The 15,735-nt window shown below is 40.8% G+C and overlaps 1 protein-coding gene across 1 annotated transcript; it reads right to left on the reverse strand.

The window, feature by feature from the left end:
- Positions 1–1,383: 1,383 nt before the first annotated feature.
- LOC121521761 (zinc finger protein 721-like) lies at positions 1,384–15,735 on the reverse strand. Its single transcript, XM_041805920.1, has 4 exons — positions 15,481–15,735; positions 9,992–11,930; positions 8,552–8,699; positions 1,384–3,762 (listed from the first exon to the last, which is right to left on the reverse strand). The coding sequence occupies exons 2-4, from the start codon at positions 11,840–11,842 to the stop codon at positions 1,562–1,564; spliced, it is 4,200 nt and encodes a 1,399-aa protein (XP_041661854.1). The 5' UTR covers positions 11,843–11,930; positions 15,481–15,735; the 3' UTR covers positions 1,384–1,561.

The raw sequence follows: 15,735 nt of genomic DNA on the forward strand, positions 1-15,735 counted from the left end.
ACCCTTGTAAAATATGTGAGAAAAAAGAATTACAGTGTGCTACTTTCATTAATTATTTCTTAAGTTTGATCCACTGTATAAAAGAAAAACTTCCTTTGGCAGCCATACACTTGGAAAAGAACAGCAGTTATTGGCATCTTCCAGGAGGACGAGGTGGTAAGAGAGGAACTCTGTCTGTCCTATTTAAATGAGAGATCAACCATTCAGAGCAGCGGCATAGCTCCCTTTCACTCTCTCTCAACAAAACTTTGATTTTTAACACTATAGTCATGTGTCATGTGGATGACAACTATGGAATACCATGATAAAGGCCAAAGTTTTTACTCACAATCACTAGACACAGAGACCGAATTGAAAAGTTGTGCTCTGTCTCCCAAACTCAGCACAGCACTGACACATTAACTCACAGCCTCAATATATGAGGATCTCCGCCAGAATGGATGGACCTGATATCTTTCAATGAATGAAAGAGCCACAAAATCACTTCTTTTTACCTTTGCTGTGAGAGATCATTTGACCTATTCTGTACATTTTCACTAATACACAAGTACATGAACTGGACTTGTGCAAAGTTTGAGTGCATTACATCTGATTACATTACATCAGATTATAGATTAAAAATGCATCTGAAAATAACAGACCCAGTGTGCAAAGACCTTTACGGTATGAGAAATTGAACATTAGATAATTATGACCCAAGGTGACTGATTCCTAGGGGTTTTTATAGATAGATAGACAGACAGACAGACAGATAGATAGATAGTCATTTATTGTCATTGCATTGTGAAAAAAAAAAAAATTATCAGTCTCCTCTGTAGCAGCAAACACAGTCGTCCAAGTGGTGGTTAGAAATCCTCACGTCATCCATCTTGCTGGGGAGAGAGTGGGCACCTAGGAGAAAGAAGCTTGGCAGGGCAGGTTTGTGTGGGGCCACTCTTAGCCTAGCCTGCAGCCCAGCTTGTTTTCCTGCTTCCACCTTCTCGCACAATGCCGTCTCTGCCTCCTCCCCACTGGCTGTAGGTGTCATGCTGCTCCTCAGATGTAAACTCCGTGAGCACGCTGTCAGTTCTGGTGTAAGTGTAGGGCTTTGTTTTGCTACTGGTGATGGAGTGCCGGGCCGCTGCGTTCATACGCATTGCCATGCTATCTCAGTAGGTAGCATTCAGTAGTCTCCTGTTGATCAGGCAGTGTTCGGTAGTAGTTACTGGCAGTTGTTAGCTTTTAAGCTAGCTAGGAGTTGTAGTTGAGACTGAGGTCTTCTTTTTCACCTTTTTGGGCTTTTCTTGTTGAAAAGTCCCTGTTCTTTCTCTGAAAGGTGTCCTAGACCATCCAGCTAAGGACACAACTGGCAGGGATTTCTTCATCTTTTATTGCAGATGGATTCATTTGGGTCCCCTGCTAAGTTATTTCACATCAACAGCCTGCAAGTTATTTACAAACAATAGATTTCGGTTATTATTTTTTACATATGTTGCATAAATTATGTAGGGAAAATGCTGTTTCTCTTGTGTGAGTTTATGAAACGTTTCACACCTGTCACTGACAGTAATGTCATTATTACTCAGAGTTTAAACCTGGTTGATTTATAATTACTATTGTTGTCCTCAGTCTCAGGTTCAGAAGAGTCTTCAGTCTTGATCTCAGTCTCTGGCTGTAAATGTCTCTCTGGATCTGAGTTCCTGGCTGCTTCTGCTCCTCCACAATCCTCTCTATCAGCTCCTGTCTTTCTTCTCTCCTGTTTATGAAGCCCTGATGCCTGACCTTCAGCACACTTGTGACTTTGTAACTGGGCATGCCAAAAGAATCTTTGGTGACACACAATGCAGTTGTAGCGTTTCTCCCCTTTGTGGCGGGCCATGTGAGTTGAGAGGTAACCCTTAAGGCAAAATCTTTTACCACATTCAGAACAGCTGAATGGTTTCTCTCCTGTGTGGATTCTCATATGTCGGGTCAGGTCTTGTTTATCTTTGAATGTTTTACCACACTCAGAGCAGCTATGTGATTTCTTACCTGTCTTTTGCCTCTTATTTTTAAAATCTGACTGATTCTGTCTGGCCTCCCTCCATTTAACACTGTCATCAATCTCTGGTTCTACATGTCTCTCTGGGTCTAAAGTCCTATAGGGTTCTACTCCTCCACAGTCTTCTCGTTTTTTTTCCTCTCCTGCCTCCACATTTTGGTTTTGATGAAGCTCTGAAGTCTGCCCTCCAACACATTTGTGTTGTTTTAATTGTGAACGCCATGAGAATCTTTTGTCACACAGACTGCAGCTGAAGGATTTCTCTCCTCTATGATGTGCCATATGCAGTTTTAGATTAGCTCTTTGTTTAAATTTTTTGCTGCAAACAGAGCAGCTGAAGGGTTTCTCTCCAGTGTGAACTAACATATGATTGGAAAGATTTCCTTTATCATTAAATTTTTTATTGCAAACAGAGCAGCTAAAGGGTTTCTCCCCTGTGTGAATTCTCCTGTGTCGGGTCAAATCATGTTTCTTTTTAAATTTTTTCCCACATTCAGAGCAGCTATGTGATTTCTTATCAATAACTGGTCCCCTGAGTGTTATATTTTTCACAAAGGGTAGACCTGACTGTTGTTCTTTTGTCTCCATCCAGTCATCGCTGTCATCAGTCTCAGCTTCTGAGAAGTCTTCAGTCTTGACTTCAGTCTCTGGTTGTAAAATTATCTCTGGGTCTGAGTTTCCGGCCTGTTCTGCTCCTCCACACTGCTCTCCATCAGCTACTGTTTCTGCTTCTCCCTTCTCTCCAGTTTGGTTTTGATGAAGCCCTGATTCCTGAACTCCAGCACACTTAGGGTTTCTTAATATGAAATACCAGGAGTAACTTTGGTCACAAATAGAGTAGACGTATGGTTTCTGCTCCCTGTGAAGCGCCATGTGACGTGTTAGATTTGACTTTCGACTAAATCTTTGACTGCATTCTGAGCAGCCAAACAGTTTCTCACCTCTGTGAGTTGCCATGTGTGAATTCAAAGTACACTTTTGGTTAAATCTTTTACCACACTCAGAGCAGCTAAACGGTTTCTCTCCTGTGTGGAGTAGAATATGCCTTGTCAAATGGTCCTTTAGGTTAAATCTTTTACTGCAAACAGCACAGCTGAAAGGTTTCTCTCCTGTGTGAATTTTTATGTGTCTGGTCAAATCTTGTTTCCTTCTAAATGTTTTCCCACACTCATTGCAGCTGAAGGGTTTCTCTCCTGTATGAATTCTCATGTGTCTGGTGAGATCCTGTTTGTCTTTGAATGTTTTACCACACTCTGAACAGCTGTGTAATTTCTTACTAGTCTTTGGTTTATTATTTTCTATGTTTTCTGCAGAGGGTGAGCCTAAAGGGTGTTCTCTGGTCTCCCTCCATTCGTCACTGTTTTCAGTCTTAGGTTCAGAAGAGTTTTCAGTCTTGCACTCAGTCTCTGGCTGTAAATGCCTCTCTGGATCTGAGTCCTTCGCTGCTTCTGCTCCTCCACAGTCCTCTCCATCAGCTCCTGTTTCTATCTGTTCACTTTGTCTCTGATGAAGCTGTGAGACCTGAGGTTTCTCTTCATTATCTTCACTTTTTACAGTGACAAGGGTAAAGGAGAACTTGGTCGAATCAGCCTCCTCTAGTCCTTGAAGCTGCTGTCCCTCCTCACTGCCCTGTTCCTCTTTAATGTGTGGGAGCTCTGAATCCTTCTGGTCCAGATTGGGGCTCCACACCTGCTGCTGTTTGCACGGAAGTTCTTCTTTACTCTTTAATGGTGGCTGGATATCTGCAGGAAACATTAGAGAAAATCACATAATAAAATTAATTATTTCATTTTCAAGGAAAATCCAAAGCACTGTGACAAACATTGTGATAAATTTAGCAGGAAGAGAACATGCCTATCATTGGTTACTTTGTTGAACTTTAGCATCATAACACTGTTAGAAAGGAGGGATTGAACTGTTTCTGTTTGGAGGGAGATAGATACAGCCCGTTTCTTTTAATCATCCAGAGCTAAAGATAAGTAAAAAGTGGATTAAAGCACGGCACAGGTGGCCTAGTGGTTTAAGGCGTGGCAAATGTACATGGTCAGCCTGGGTTTGAAACCGGCCTGTGGTACTTTCTGTTCCGTACTTTCTGTTTTAATACTATTTCCGATTCTACCCACTGTCATCAGCTATCAATAAAGGCATTAAAAGCCAAAAAATAAATCTTAAAAAGAAAAAAAGATTTAAACACACCTTGAAGAGGTACGATGTTTATTTCTGCTGTATCGAGTTCAAGTAAAAAATAGACAAGCCGTCCAGCAATCCCCCCTGACCTTACACTGAACTATGGCCCAAGCAAGGCTTCCTGGCACTGGGGAGTCACGGATTGATTTTACAGTTTCCTGTCAAATATCTCCTTGTTATGATGTTTTCAATGACTCATAGGCCACTGTGGCTGATAGATTTGGAAAATGCACCTCACAATAAACAAAGATACAGCATTGAGCTGAACATTAATTTTAGATGAAGGCAGTGACATCAGCAACACTAAACTCAGAGCTGGGTGATATGGCCTAAAATTGATATATAGCAATATATTTTTGATATATCCCAAAGCATTATATATGTCGCAATACTTTGAAATGTCCTCTAATTGTCTGTATAATGTTTAACTCAGCTCTAAATGGCACTAGTTTGGTGATTAAAATTGACTGTTCTGTTGGATTTTTATATAATATTGTTTGCAGAAAGAGGAAATATTAATATAAAGTAAAATTTAGCCATTGTATTTTGAAAAGAACTTCATTAAAACTTTTACTAATAAACTAAAAAATACCTAAATCATGAAATACTCTGTCTTTTACAGTGTATGGGCAGTCCTGAACTTTTTTCTGTGTTATGTTTACTATTGCTGTTAATAAAATGGTTATTTTCCTCATTAAGGGTAAGCAAAGCTACACAAACCTCACCAATCCTGCAATCTAGTCCACCATTCAGACCAAAATGCTGCAGTCTAGTCCACCATTCAGACCAAAATGCTGCAGTCTAGTCCACCATTCAGACCAAAATGCTGCAGTCTAGTCCACCATTCAGACCAAAACCCTGCGGTCTAGTCCACCATTCAGGCCAAAACCTGCAGTGTAGTCCACCATTCAGACCAAAATGCTGCAGTCTAGTCCACCATTCAGACCAAAACCCTGCGGTCTAGTCCACCATTCAGGCCAAAACCTGCAGTGTAGTCCACCATTCAGACCAAAACCCTGCAGTCTAGTCCACCATTCAGACCAAAACCCTGCAGCCTAGTCCACCATTCAGACCAAACCTGGCAGTCTAGTCCACCATTCAGACCAAACCCGGCAGTCTAGTCCACCGTTCAAACTCATAGCTGTAGTTTGTGCTGATGAACGCTGGACCAGTTTCTGACAAGTTCATAACATGAGAGCGTCTTTAGAGCTTATTTAAGAAACTCTCCTGTGTGACCATGGGGGGGGGGAGCTCATATGGAGGGAGGAACTTTTTAACTCCTCATTGTTGCTGTTTTGAGCTGTTAGGCTGAGATAAGGCTATGTTGTTGTGGAGAAGTAGATCACTTTTTCTGCTGCTGGGCTGTCTTCTCTCTGACATGTACGACTCTGGCAGAGTTTTTAGCACAGTGCCTGCGCCCAGGCAAATCAAGTATTCTGGGTGGAGTGTCTCTGTGAGATTTTTAAACCATGGCTTTTCCGCTAACTCGCCACACTGCTCCATTTACCCATAGTGTTTACCTCCTCTCTCCTCCATTGATACAAAAACACACATGTGAGGCGGAGGTTTCTGGATGGGCGGGGGACAAGCGCTCTGCTGTGTTCAGGGACAATGGGAGAAGGGAAACTCCAGTGAGAAATACACGCTGACGGCTCAAAACTTCCACATAATTTATACTCGGATGTTCGCGATATAGCCTTTTTATACATCGTGTGTGGCAAAGGCCGCTATATGTCAAGTATACTCGATATATCGCCCACCCCTAACTAAACTGTTTTTAGATAAATTGCTACTGAGGAGTTTATCTAGCAGCCCTCCTAACATTGCGATGATTTATATCGTTGCAGCATCAGGGTGCAGGATAATTCTCTCAGCACCTGGTAATGTCATATATTCGGCCCTGTCCAAATAAACCTAGCCACAAAAGTGGGGAAAAACTTCTAAAGTTCCAATTCCAAAATTCAGACACACATAGATCTGTGTTTTCACATACAGTCGGTAGAAAAAGTATGTGAACCCTTTGAGATTTCTTGGATTTCTGCATAAATTGGTCATCAAATGTGTTCCGATCTTCATCGAAGTCACAACAATAGACAAACACAGTCTGCTTAAACTAATACTGCACAAAAAAAATGATGTTTTCATGTTTTTATTGAACAAAACATGTAAACATTCACAGTGCAGGGTGGAAAAAGTATGTGAACCCCTAGGCTAATGACTGGTTGACCCTCCGTTGGCAGCAATAACCTCAACCAAACGTTTCCTGTAGTTGCAGATCAGACCTGCACAACAGTCAGGAGGAATTTTGGACCATTCCTCTTTACAAAACTGTTTCAGTTCAGCAATATTCTTGGGATGTCTGGTGTGCATCGCTCTCTTGAGGTCATGTCACAGCATCTCAATCGAGTTGAGGTCAGGACTCTGACTGGGCCGCTCCAGAAGGCGTATTTTCTTCTGTTGAAGCCATTCTGTTGTTGATTTACTTCGATGCTTTGGGTCGTTGCCCTGTTGCATCACCCATCCTCTGTTGAGCTTCAGTTGGTGGACAGATGGTCTTAAGTTTTTCTGCAAAATGTCTTGATAAAATTGGGAATTCATTTTTCTGTCAATGACAGCAATCCGTCCAGGCCCTGAGGCAGCAAAGCAGCCCCAAACCATGATGGCCCCTCCACCATATTTCACAGTTGGGATGAGGTTTTGATGTTGGTGTGCTGTGCCTTTTTTTCTCCACACATAGCGTTGTGTGTTCCTTCCAAACAACTCAACTTTGGTTTCATCTATGGACAGAATATTTTGCCAGTAGTGCTGTGGACGGTGCTCCACCTTCCAGGTGCTCTTTTGTAAACTTCAAATGTGCAGCAATGTGTTTTTTGGACAGCAGTGGCTTCCTCCATGGTGTCCTCCCATGAACTCCATTCTTGTTTAATGTTTTACTTATTATAGATTTGTCAACACAAATGTTGGCATGTGCCAGAGGTTTCTGTAAGTCTTTAGCTGACACTCTAGGAGTCTTCTTCACCTCATTGAGCATTCTGCACTGTGCTCTTGCAGCCATCTTTACAGGACAACCATGCCTAGGGAGAGTAGCAACAGTGCTGAACCTTCTCCATTTGTAGACAGTCTGTCTTACCATGGACACATGAACATCAAGACTTTTAGAGATACTTTTGTAACCCTTTCCAGCTTCATGCAAGTCAACAATTCTTGATCGTAGGTCTTCTGAGAGCTCTTTTGTGCCAGGCATGGTTCACATCAGGCAATGCTTCTTGAGAACAGCAAACTCAACACTGGTGTGTGTTTTTTATAGGGCAGGGCAGCTTTAACCAACACATCCAATCTCATCACATTGATTGGACTCCAGGTTGGCTGACTCCTGGCTCCAATTAGCTCTTGGAGAAGTCCTTAGCCTAGGGGTTCACATACTTTTTATACTAAGGGTAATTTCTACCCTTTTCCGTTTTAGTCTAGTTTTAGTTGACGAAACTCAAAACATTTTAGTCTAGTTTTAGTCCATGAAATGTCCTCACATTTTAGTCTTTACTTTTAGTCCAAGCATTTATTTTCTTGCCTAAATCTGGTACCAAATCATGGTAGTGTGTTCTCTGCACTCCGTCTAACCTGGGGTCCCTGCTTTCTACAGCTGAGAGGCAGAATAGTTACAGATAATTACATTGTTTTTGACAGATTTACCCACAGTGGAGAAATATCGGGGACTTTGAATGTTTGAATGCATTACATTTTAGTCTAGTTTTAGTCATTTTGATGAAAACTAAACTTAGTTTTTGTCAGTTTCAGTCATCACTGATCTACTTTTGTTTATTCTAGTCTAGTTTTTGTCATGGAAAAAAGGCTGTCGATGAATAGTTTTAGTCAATGAAATTAACACTGCTTGAAAAAAAAATAGAGATCTTTTTTTCCCTAAGAATTTGTAAAAACAGCACCGTCTTGCATTAAAAAAAAAAAGAATTCTGATTTTTTTCCCTCAGAAGTTGAAAAGATGGCTCTCTAAATTATTCTGCTCATTGGCCCTGATCCTATCCATCAAACCTGAGTCAATGTCTCAATAATGTCTCAATAATAATGGGAAGCTCCGTCAGACATCATACAAACACAGCCATTATATTTAGTTTGGTCTGGAATCATCGTTTATCTGTATTTTTATGCCTTCAAAGACTCTTTAAGTCCAGTAAACTCGGTGATGTTCTTCTCAGGAGCTAGCTGCGACTAACACTGAGCTGTGTCCGTCTATGAACGGCAGCTAAAGGCTAAAGCTAAAGGCTAAAGCTAAAGGCCCACTGACACTTTAAAAGGAAACACGTTTCCTTAAGTTTAAATTAAACCCACCTGCTCTCTGCTGCGTTATTTCAGGTGTTACACCCACATCCAGCAGTTCTCTCTCTTCTTCGTATTCAGGTCTTGTTGCTAGTCTTCCCAGGTCTCTGAGAACCGGAGAGGGTGATTCTTTCAACCAGGACATTTCCAAACCTCTGAGTCAAAGAAGGGAAAGACAACTAAGCTAAAGCTAGGAGCTTTGATTACATTACTACTGACCTCATGTGAGCTAATCTCCACATACTAACGGAGCTCTGAGGGCGTTCAAACCCGGAACGACTTCGTTGCTTTTTCCGGTGATTTAAAATACAAAATGTTGCAACTCCGCCTCCGTTTTGATTTGAAGTGGTACTGTAGGTTTTATATTCCACTTCTATCAAAGCTCAAGGAAATGTTTTGTAGTTTGGAAGAGAAGAACCACCTTCTGAATATAACACCAATTTCATTCAAAGACAAATGAAACCCCTAATATATTCAAAGATGAAACCTCTAATCTTTTAAGAAAGTTATCAGAAAGAGGAATAATTTAATAGAAATATAGTCAGGTAAGTTAGAAAGACATTTACAGATTCATCCTTCCTGGCCCAAAAACAGTAGAACATGACAATTACAAAAACCCACACTTCTTTTCAATAATTCATGAGATATGAGTTCATGATCTAAATGTCTACTAATGTACTGAATGACTGTAGTGACATCAAGACACAAATCACATTGATCATAGCCTCTAGTCTGTATGACAGTCCTTTGAAAAAACTCTTTGATGTAATTTTCAGGATATTAAATCATGTAAGACATCATCAGTTATACCATCATCATACATTGTTTTGACACCAAAATTACATTGAACAGTAATTATGGCCTCTAGTTTATATGACGGCACTTTGAAAAAAAGTATTTAATGTACTTGTCAGGATTTTTATATATTTGACCATTAAAATGATCATCAATGACTTCAGTGTTATACGTTCTAGTCAATAAAGAGCAGCAGGGGATGGGCAGCCCTTTCTGCTGTCCCTAGCCAATTGCCAATCCTCATTCTGAAGCTCTTAAATTACTACCATTACCATCGTAAAATCTAGTAGGGCAAAAGGCATAGTCTGCCATAATTCCTACTTCTAGTCTCTTCCCATCTGTAAGGAAGCCTGCAGTACTTAAAACACATTCTAAGACCCTCACAGAATGCTTTATGAAAAAAAAATCCCACAGCTCATGGCTGCCTTCTCTCCCATGCAAACTTAAATGTGTGAGGTCGGATGACATCTTTATTGCTGTTGAGAGAGCACTATAGATACAAATAAAGGTGTGGATACAGAATGGTGAACAATAGTATACATCAAATACTCTCAGGTCCAGGAGTCGATGAGGACTGTAACCCTTTGTATGTGTAGCATCTGCTCTACTAACAGAGCTTATCCAGCCGCTTGATCAGAAGTGCTTTAGAGCTCAGTCAGAGGAGACTTGGGGTTTCTCTCCTCTGTGTTGTGCCAAGTGACGTTTCAAACTAGACCTTTGGTTAAAACGTTTGGTGCAAAACGAGCAGCTGAAGGGTTTCTCCCCTGTGTGAACTATCTTGTGTCTGGTCAGACTTCCTTTTCTGTCAAATCTCTTACCACACTCGGAGCAACTGAAGGGTCTCTCTCCTGTGTGACGTGTCATGTGTTTGGTCAGACTTCCCTTCACATTGAATCTTTTACTACAAACAGAGCAGCTGAAGGGTTTCTCTCCTGTGTGGATTCTCATATGTTGTTTCAAAAGCCATTTTGTTTTGAAGGTTTTACCACACTCTGAACAGCTTTGTGATGTCTTTTGAGTTGTTTCTCTAGCATGGTCAGAGTTTTCTACAGATTTTAAACTTGGCTGCCGTTGTCTGGTCTCTGTCCAAAAATCACTGTCCACACTGTCATCAGTTCCAGAAAAGTTTTCAGTCTTGACCTCAGTCTCTGGTAGTAAATGGCTCTCTAGATCTGAGTTCCTGGCTGGTTCTGGTCCTCCACAGTCCTCTCCATTAACTCCTGTTTCCATCTGTTCACTTTGTCTCTGATGAAGATGCAAGAACTGAGATTTCTCTTCATCAGCTTCACTCTTCACAGGAGTAGGATTGAATAGGACCTTCAGGGTATTGGCCTGACTGATATGGACCTCTTCCTGTTCCTCCTTAATAAATGAGGATGCACTGTCCTCCTGCTTTGATCCTCTGTGTCCCCAGATGTCATCGATTTCATGGGCCACCGTTCCATTTACTGTAACCTGGTTCAAACATCCTGAGCCACTGACAAACATTCTATCTGTGTGTTTTCTTCTGTCAGAGTCAAACGTTGCTGCAGCCTGGCAGATGTCATCGTTTCCTGGAAAACCTAAACGTGATGGATGTTCTCTGGTCTCTTTCCAATCATCACTGTCATCAGTCTCAGCTTCTGAGGAGTCCTCAGTCTTGAGTTGTAAATGTCTCCTTGGATCAGAGTTCTTGACTGGATCTGCTCCTCCACAGTCTTCTCCATTAGTTTCTGTCTCTCTTGTCTCCTCAGGATGGATTTGGTGAAGCTCCCCAGCCTGGCATCCAAGACACTTATGTCTTTTTAACTGTTTAGGCCATGAGAATCTTTGGTCACAAATACTGCAGCCAAAGGGTTTCTCTCCTCTGTGATGTGCCATGTGAAGTGTCAGAACAGACTTGTGGTTAAATCCCTGACTGCAAACAGAGCAACAGAAAGGCTTTACTTCTGTATGAACTACCAAGTGTCTGGTTAGACTGTCTTTACGGTTAAATCTTTTATCACACTCAGAGCAGCTAAAGGGGTTCTCCCCTGTGTGAATTCTCAAATGTCTGGTGAGGTGTCGTTCTTGTTTGAATCCTTTCCCACATACAGAGCAGCTGAACAGTGTCTCTACATGAATTCTCGTGTGTTGAGTCAGAAGTTGTTTCGCTGTAAATACTTCACCACACTCATGGCAGCTATATGGTTTCTCTGATCTCTCATTTTCAGTGTTTTCTACAAAATTTAAAACTGACTGAAGTTCTCTGCTTTTTGTCCAGTCTTCACTGTCATCAGTCTCAGCTTCAGAATAGTGGTGAGTCTTGACCTCAGTCTTTAGTTCTAAATCTCTCCTTGCATCCGAGTTCCTGCATGGCTCTGCTTCTCCACAGTCCTCTCCATCAGCTCCCACAGTGCCGTGAGGACTGAGGTTTCTCACATCATTTTTACTGGTCACAGAAACAGGAATGGTAGTGTCAGCCTCCTCCAGTCTGTGAAGCTGCTCTGCGTGCCAGCTGCTCCTCAGTCCATCATTTTCCTCTGTCATGTCAGGGGGGCTCAGTGTCCTCCTGGTCCACACTGAGGTTCCACTCCTGCTGCTCAGGGGGAAGCTCTTCTTTACTCATCAAGGATGTCTGCAGAACACAGGTAATCAATATAAGATATATGCAAAGAAAACCACTGATTAACATTTTAGCTAATTAAGAACCCTAATCTGGAACTTTATCCTCCTGCTTACAGTTGGTGCTTATCTCTAAAAGAGTTCTACTGTCAGATCAGTGTTTGAGTGAATTTATCATTCTTTAAAGCAGTGATACTCAACATGTGGCTCTTTTGTGATTATTTGTGGCTCTTTTCTGTCTTTATTTTAAATATTATTACCCCGAGAAACCTTAAAAAGGCGAGAAATTTTGCTCTTTCCACCATTTTTGCCAATAATTGCCACTTTTTTCCTACCTTTTTGCCCATTTTTGCCACTTTTTTTGTGACTTTTACCCCTTTTTTGTCCAATTATTACCACTTGTATCCCATTTTTGCCCTTTTTCACCATTTCCCCCCACATTTCACCCATTTAAGCTACCTTTTGCCATTATATATCACTTTCTTCCTATTTTTTGCCAGTTTTTTCCACTTTTGACTGCTTTTTGTCCATTTTCGTCACTTTTCACTCACTTTTTTGGCCAGTTTTTTCCACTTTTAGACCATATTTTGCTACCTGTAACTAGTTTTTTTTGTCATTTCTCAACCAATTTTGCTACTTTCTGGCCCTTTTCCACCTTTTCCTCCCCATTTTTTGCTAATTTTCACCCATTTCTGTTGCTTTTTGACCATTTTTCCACCTTTAACTTATTGTTATTGCTACTTCAAGCTGTTTTTTGCCACTTTCACCACTTAGATTGTTGCTCTTGCATTGGTATTTTCAACAATTGGGGTCTTTGGGTGAGTACAGTTGAGTAACACTGCTCTAAGGTCTCTCCTTGTATCAAAAGAAGGAAATCTGAGCCCCACTTTTATCAGTTTGTTGACTATGGATGTTTGACTAATTGCTTACCAAGCTGTGATTTATTTACTCTGTTAAAAAAATCCATGTAGATAGATCAGTTACATCAGCAAATGGCTTAGGTAAAGCACTGTCTCTTTTTTTTAATTATCAGTCAGTTTGATCACACTTTCTAAATACATTTACATTCAGGATACACAGCATATTTGACAAGATATCAGTGTCAGTAGGTAACAGCTTAAAAAAGTTGCTTATTCAGATATGAACTTTTCTGCAAAAACTTATAACCAATTTAGCAGCTTTTAAATACTGCCATATGTACAAGTCTGTGACGTTTCGAGCCAGCATGCTCTTCAGAGTCAACCAGAGCATGCCGGCTTGAAACATCACTTGATGGATGATATGGGAGCTCCTTGGTATGCAGACCTTTTCTCTTTGCCTTCGCTTTATTGTTGGATCCAGCACCCTGTCAGTCTACAGACATGAGTGTTTCACCTTTGATTTTTCTAAGTCTTATTACTTTGCATTTCATTATTATCATTAGTCTGTCTAATTTTTGTATGTGATTAGTGTCTCTTTCAAAATTATCAACCACTTCTGGGTGATTGAAGATCATTGCTACTTAGGTAAAAGTAAAAAGTATTTAATCTAAAGTTTACTTTGAGTACTGAGTAGCTACTGGGGAGTTGTACGGTAAAATCTAATCTTATTGGCAAGAACATCAAGAGAATAGATCTCCAACCAGGTTGTTCAGGTTAAGTCACATCTCTTATAATGAAGTCAAATGCACAGGAAAATGACAGCGTTAATTAAACTCATATAGAGTTAAATTTAATGATGAAGAGGAAGTCTCTTGTACTTCAGCCCCTCCACTGGTGGAGGTCGATGCCCACAGAAGGCACCAGTACAAAGGTGTTTCAACAGATCTATCTCACAGGCAGATCCAAAGAAGAAACTGGAGTAAAGTAATCATGCATTGCAATTAATCAGGTGCAGAGGACTTAGGTTTTAACGCGCATTGCATCTTCATTAGAGTTAAACCCGTTAAACTACACTTTAAAGTGTTTAATATCTTACAATATGACAGAGTTTCAGCTACTCTTGAAAATCGGTGGCAAGGTGGGTTTGCTATCACTAGAACAACGCAGAGTCAGCCTCAGAGCAAGACGATGCAAACTGATGAAGAATATGCACTCTTTGAGGAGCACCTTCAGTCACAGGCTGGAACTCTAACTCTGTGGATAACTTCACTTATGGAGCAAACACTGTACAACAGGCAACATCCAAACACGTCTAAACATTCTGCCCAAGGGCATGATGGGGATACTACCTACATCTCCCCTAACCTTACAAAGCAGATGGATACACCCATTTCCTTGTTTCTCACTGGCGGATCCATCTTGCAAAGCTCCCATCTGAACCACTTGGGCCTGGTTAGAAAGTGACGGGACCAATCAGCGACGAGGGGCAGTACTTTCAGGCACGGCAGAGTTGTGATGTAAACAAGCAGCAGCAAGAGGCTGGTGCAATTATGGCGAAAGAGCTTAGCGTGGATGCCACTAAAGCGCCAGTTTTATCAGAACTTGATGACATTTCTTCGTTAAAAGACAAAAGTCGAGTACTGACATGTCTACAGTCGCCATGTTTTGTGTTATTCCCCGTAGCTGCGCATGTGCAGCTCAATAGCTGCTACTTCACGTGTTTTGTTGCTCTTATTGGCCTGTAGAGATGTGACAGACAGAATGTTCATACAATTACACTCCGAGTTTTTTTCAAATCCTCTGGCTTTTCTCAAACGTTTCCTGTTGAAGCTTTCCCAGATGGATGTGTGAAACACATCCATCTGGCGTGTCAGGTTACATCTCCCCTAGGTAACTCTGAGATTTCAACACTTTAATTTTGCCGTGTCCCACAGCTGTTTACGGATGTGATGTAAAATCATTCTCTCTCTCTGTGCTACTGTATAGTCAATAGAAGTGGAAAAAGCTGAGGACTATTGTGCTCCAGTAAAAGTACTGTTACTCTGGTTAAAATAAACTTTAGTAGAAGTAAAAGTGCTGATTTCTAAATATACTGAATAGAAGAAAATGGATCTGAAAACACTACTTAATTACAGTATTCTGAGTAAATGTAATTAGTCAATTTCCACCCCTGTTGAACAGATTTCATTTCAGATGTTTGATTTTTTACAGAGTATTGTTGAGCATTGGTAGTATGAGAAGTGTCTAATTTGTGTTAATTTAAAAATTAAAAAGTATTAAACATTATATGAAGAACAATAGTTGAATGCATCAGTTTTCAACTGATCATATATTCTTTATGTTCATATTTCTTTAAATGTTCTTGATGCCCTGGTTCTAACTCTGTACAGCTCTTTGAATTATTAAATATGAATGCTGCTTTGTAATAAAACTTGCCTTGTTAAAACAGACTTTTCTACAGTTCGTCATTAGATTCATACCAATATTAGTGGACTCTGACCTCAGATTTTTATTGATAATGTGAAGCTCCATCAGATATACTATGATCGTTACTTAAAAGCCTTTAAACCCCCAAACTCGATGATTTTCTAATCATGAGCTAGCTGCGGCTAACACTGAGCTGTGTCCGTTTATGAATGCTGAGCTAAAGAATCCCTGAAACATAAACACAGCACACGTTTCCATGAGTGTAAATAAACCCACCTGCTCTGTGCAGCTTTATCTCAGGGATTAAAATCACATCCAGCAGCTTCCTCTGGCGGTGGAGCTCCTCTTCGTATTCAGATCTGGTTTCTCGTCCTCTCAGGTCTCTGATAACCGCAGCGAGCAGCCTCCGTCCGAATAAAGCTTTAAGATCCTCAAAGCCGGACATTTCCACACATCCAAGAGTCGAAGAAGGAAAAGAAAACTACAACATTACTCTGCTAAACCACAGCGTTAGCACTGCCACACATGCTA

This window comes from Cheilinus undulatus, linkage group 14 (assembly GCF_018320785.1).
Source record: "Cheilinus undulatus linkage group 14, ASM1832078v1, whole genome shotgun sequence".
Lineage (NCBI taxonomy): Eukaryota > Metazoa > Chordata > Actinopteri > Labriformes > Labridae > Cheilinus > Cheilinus undulatus.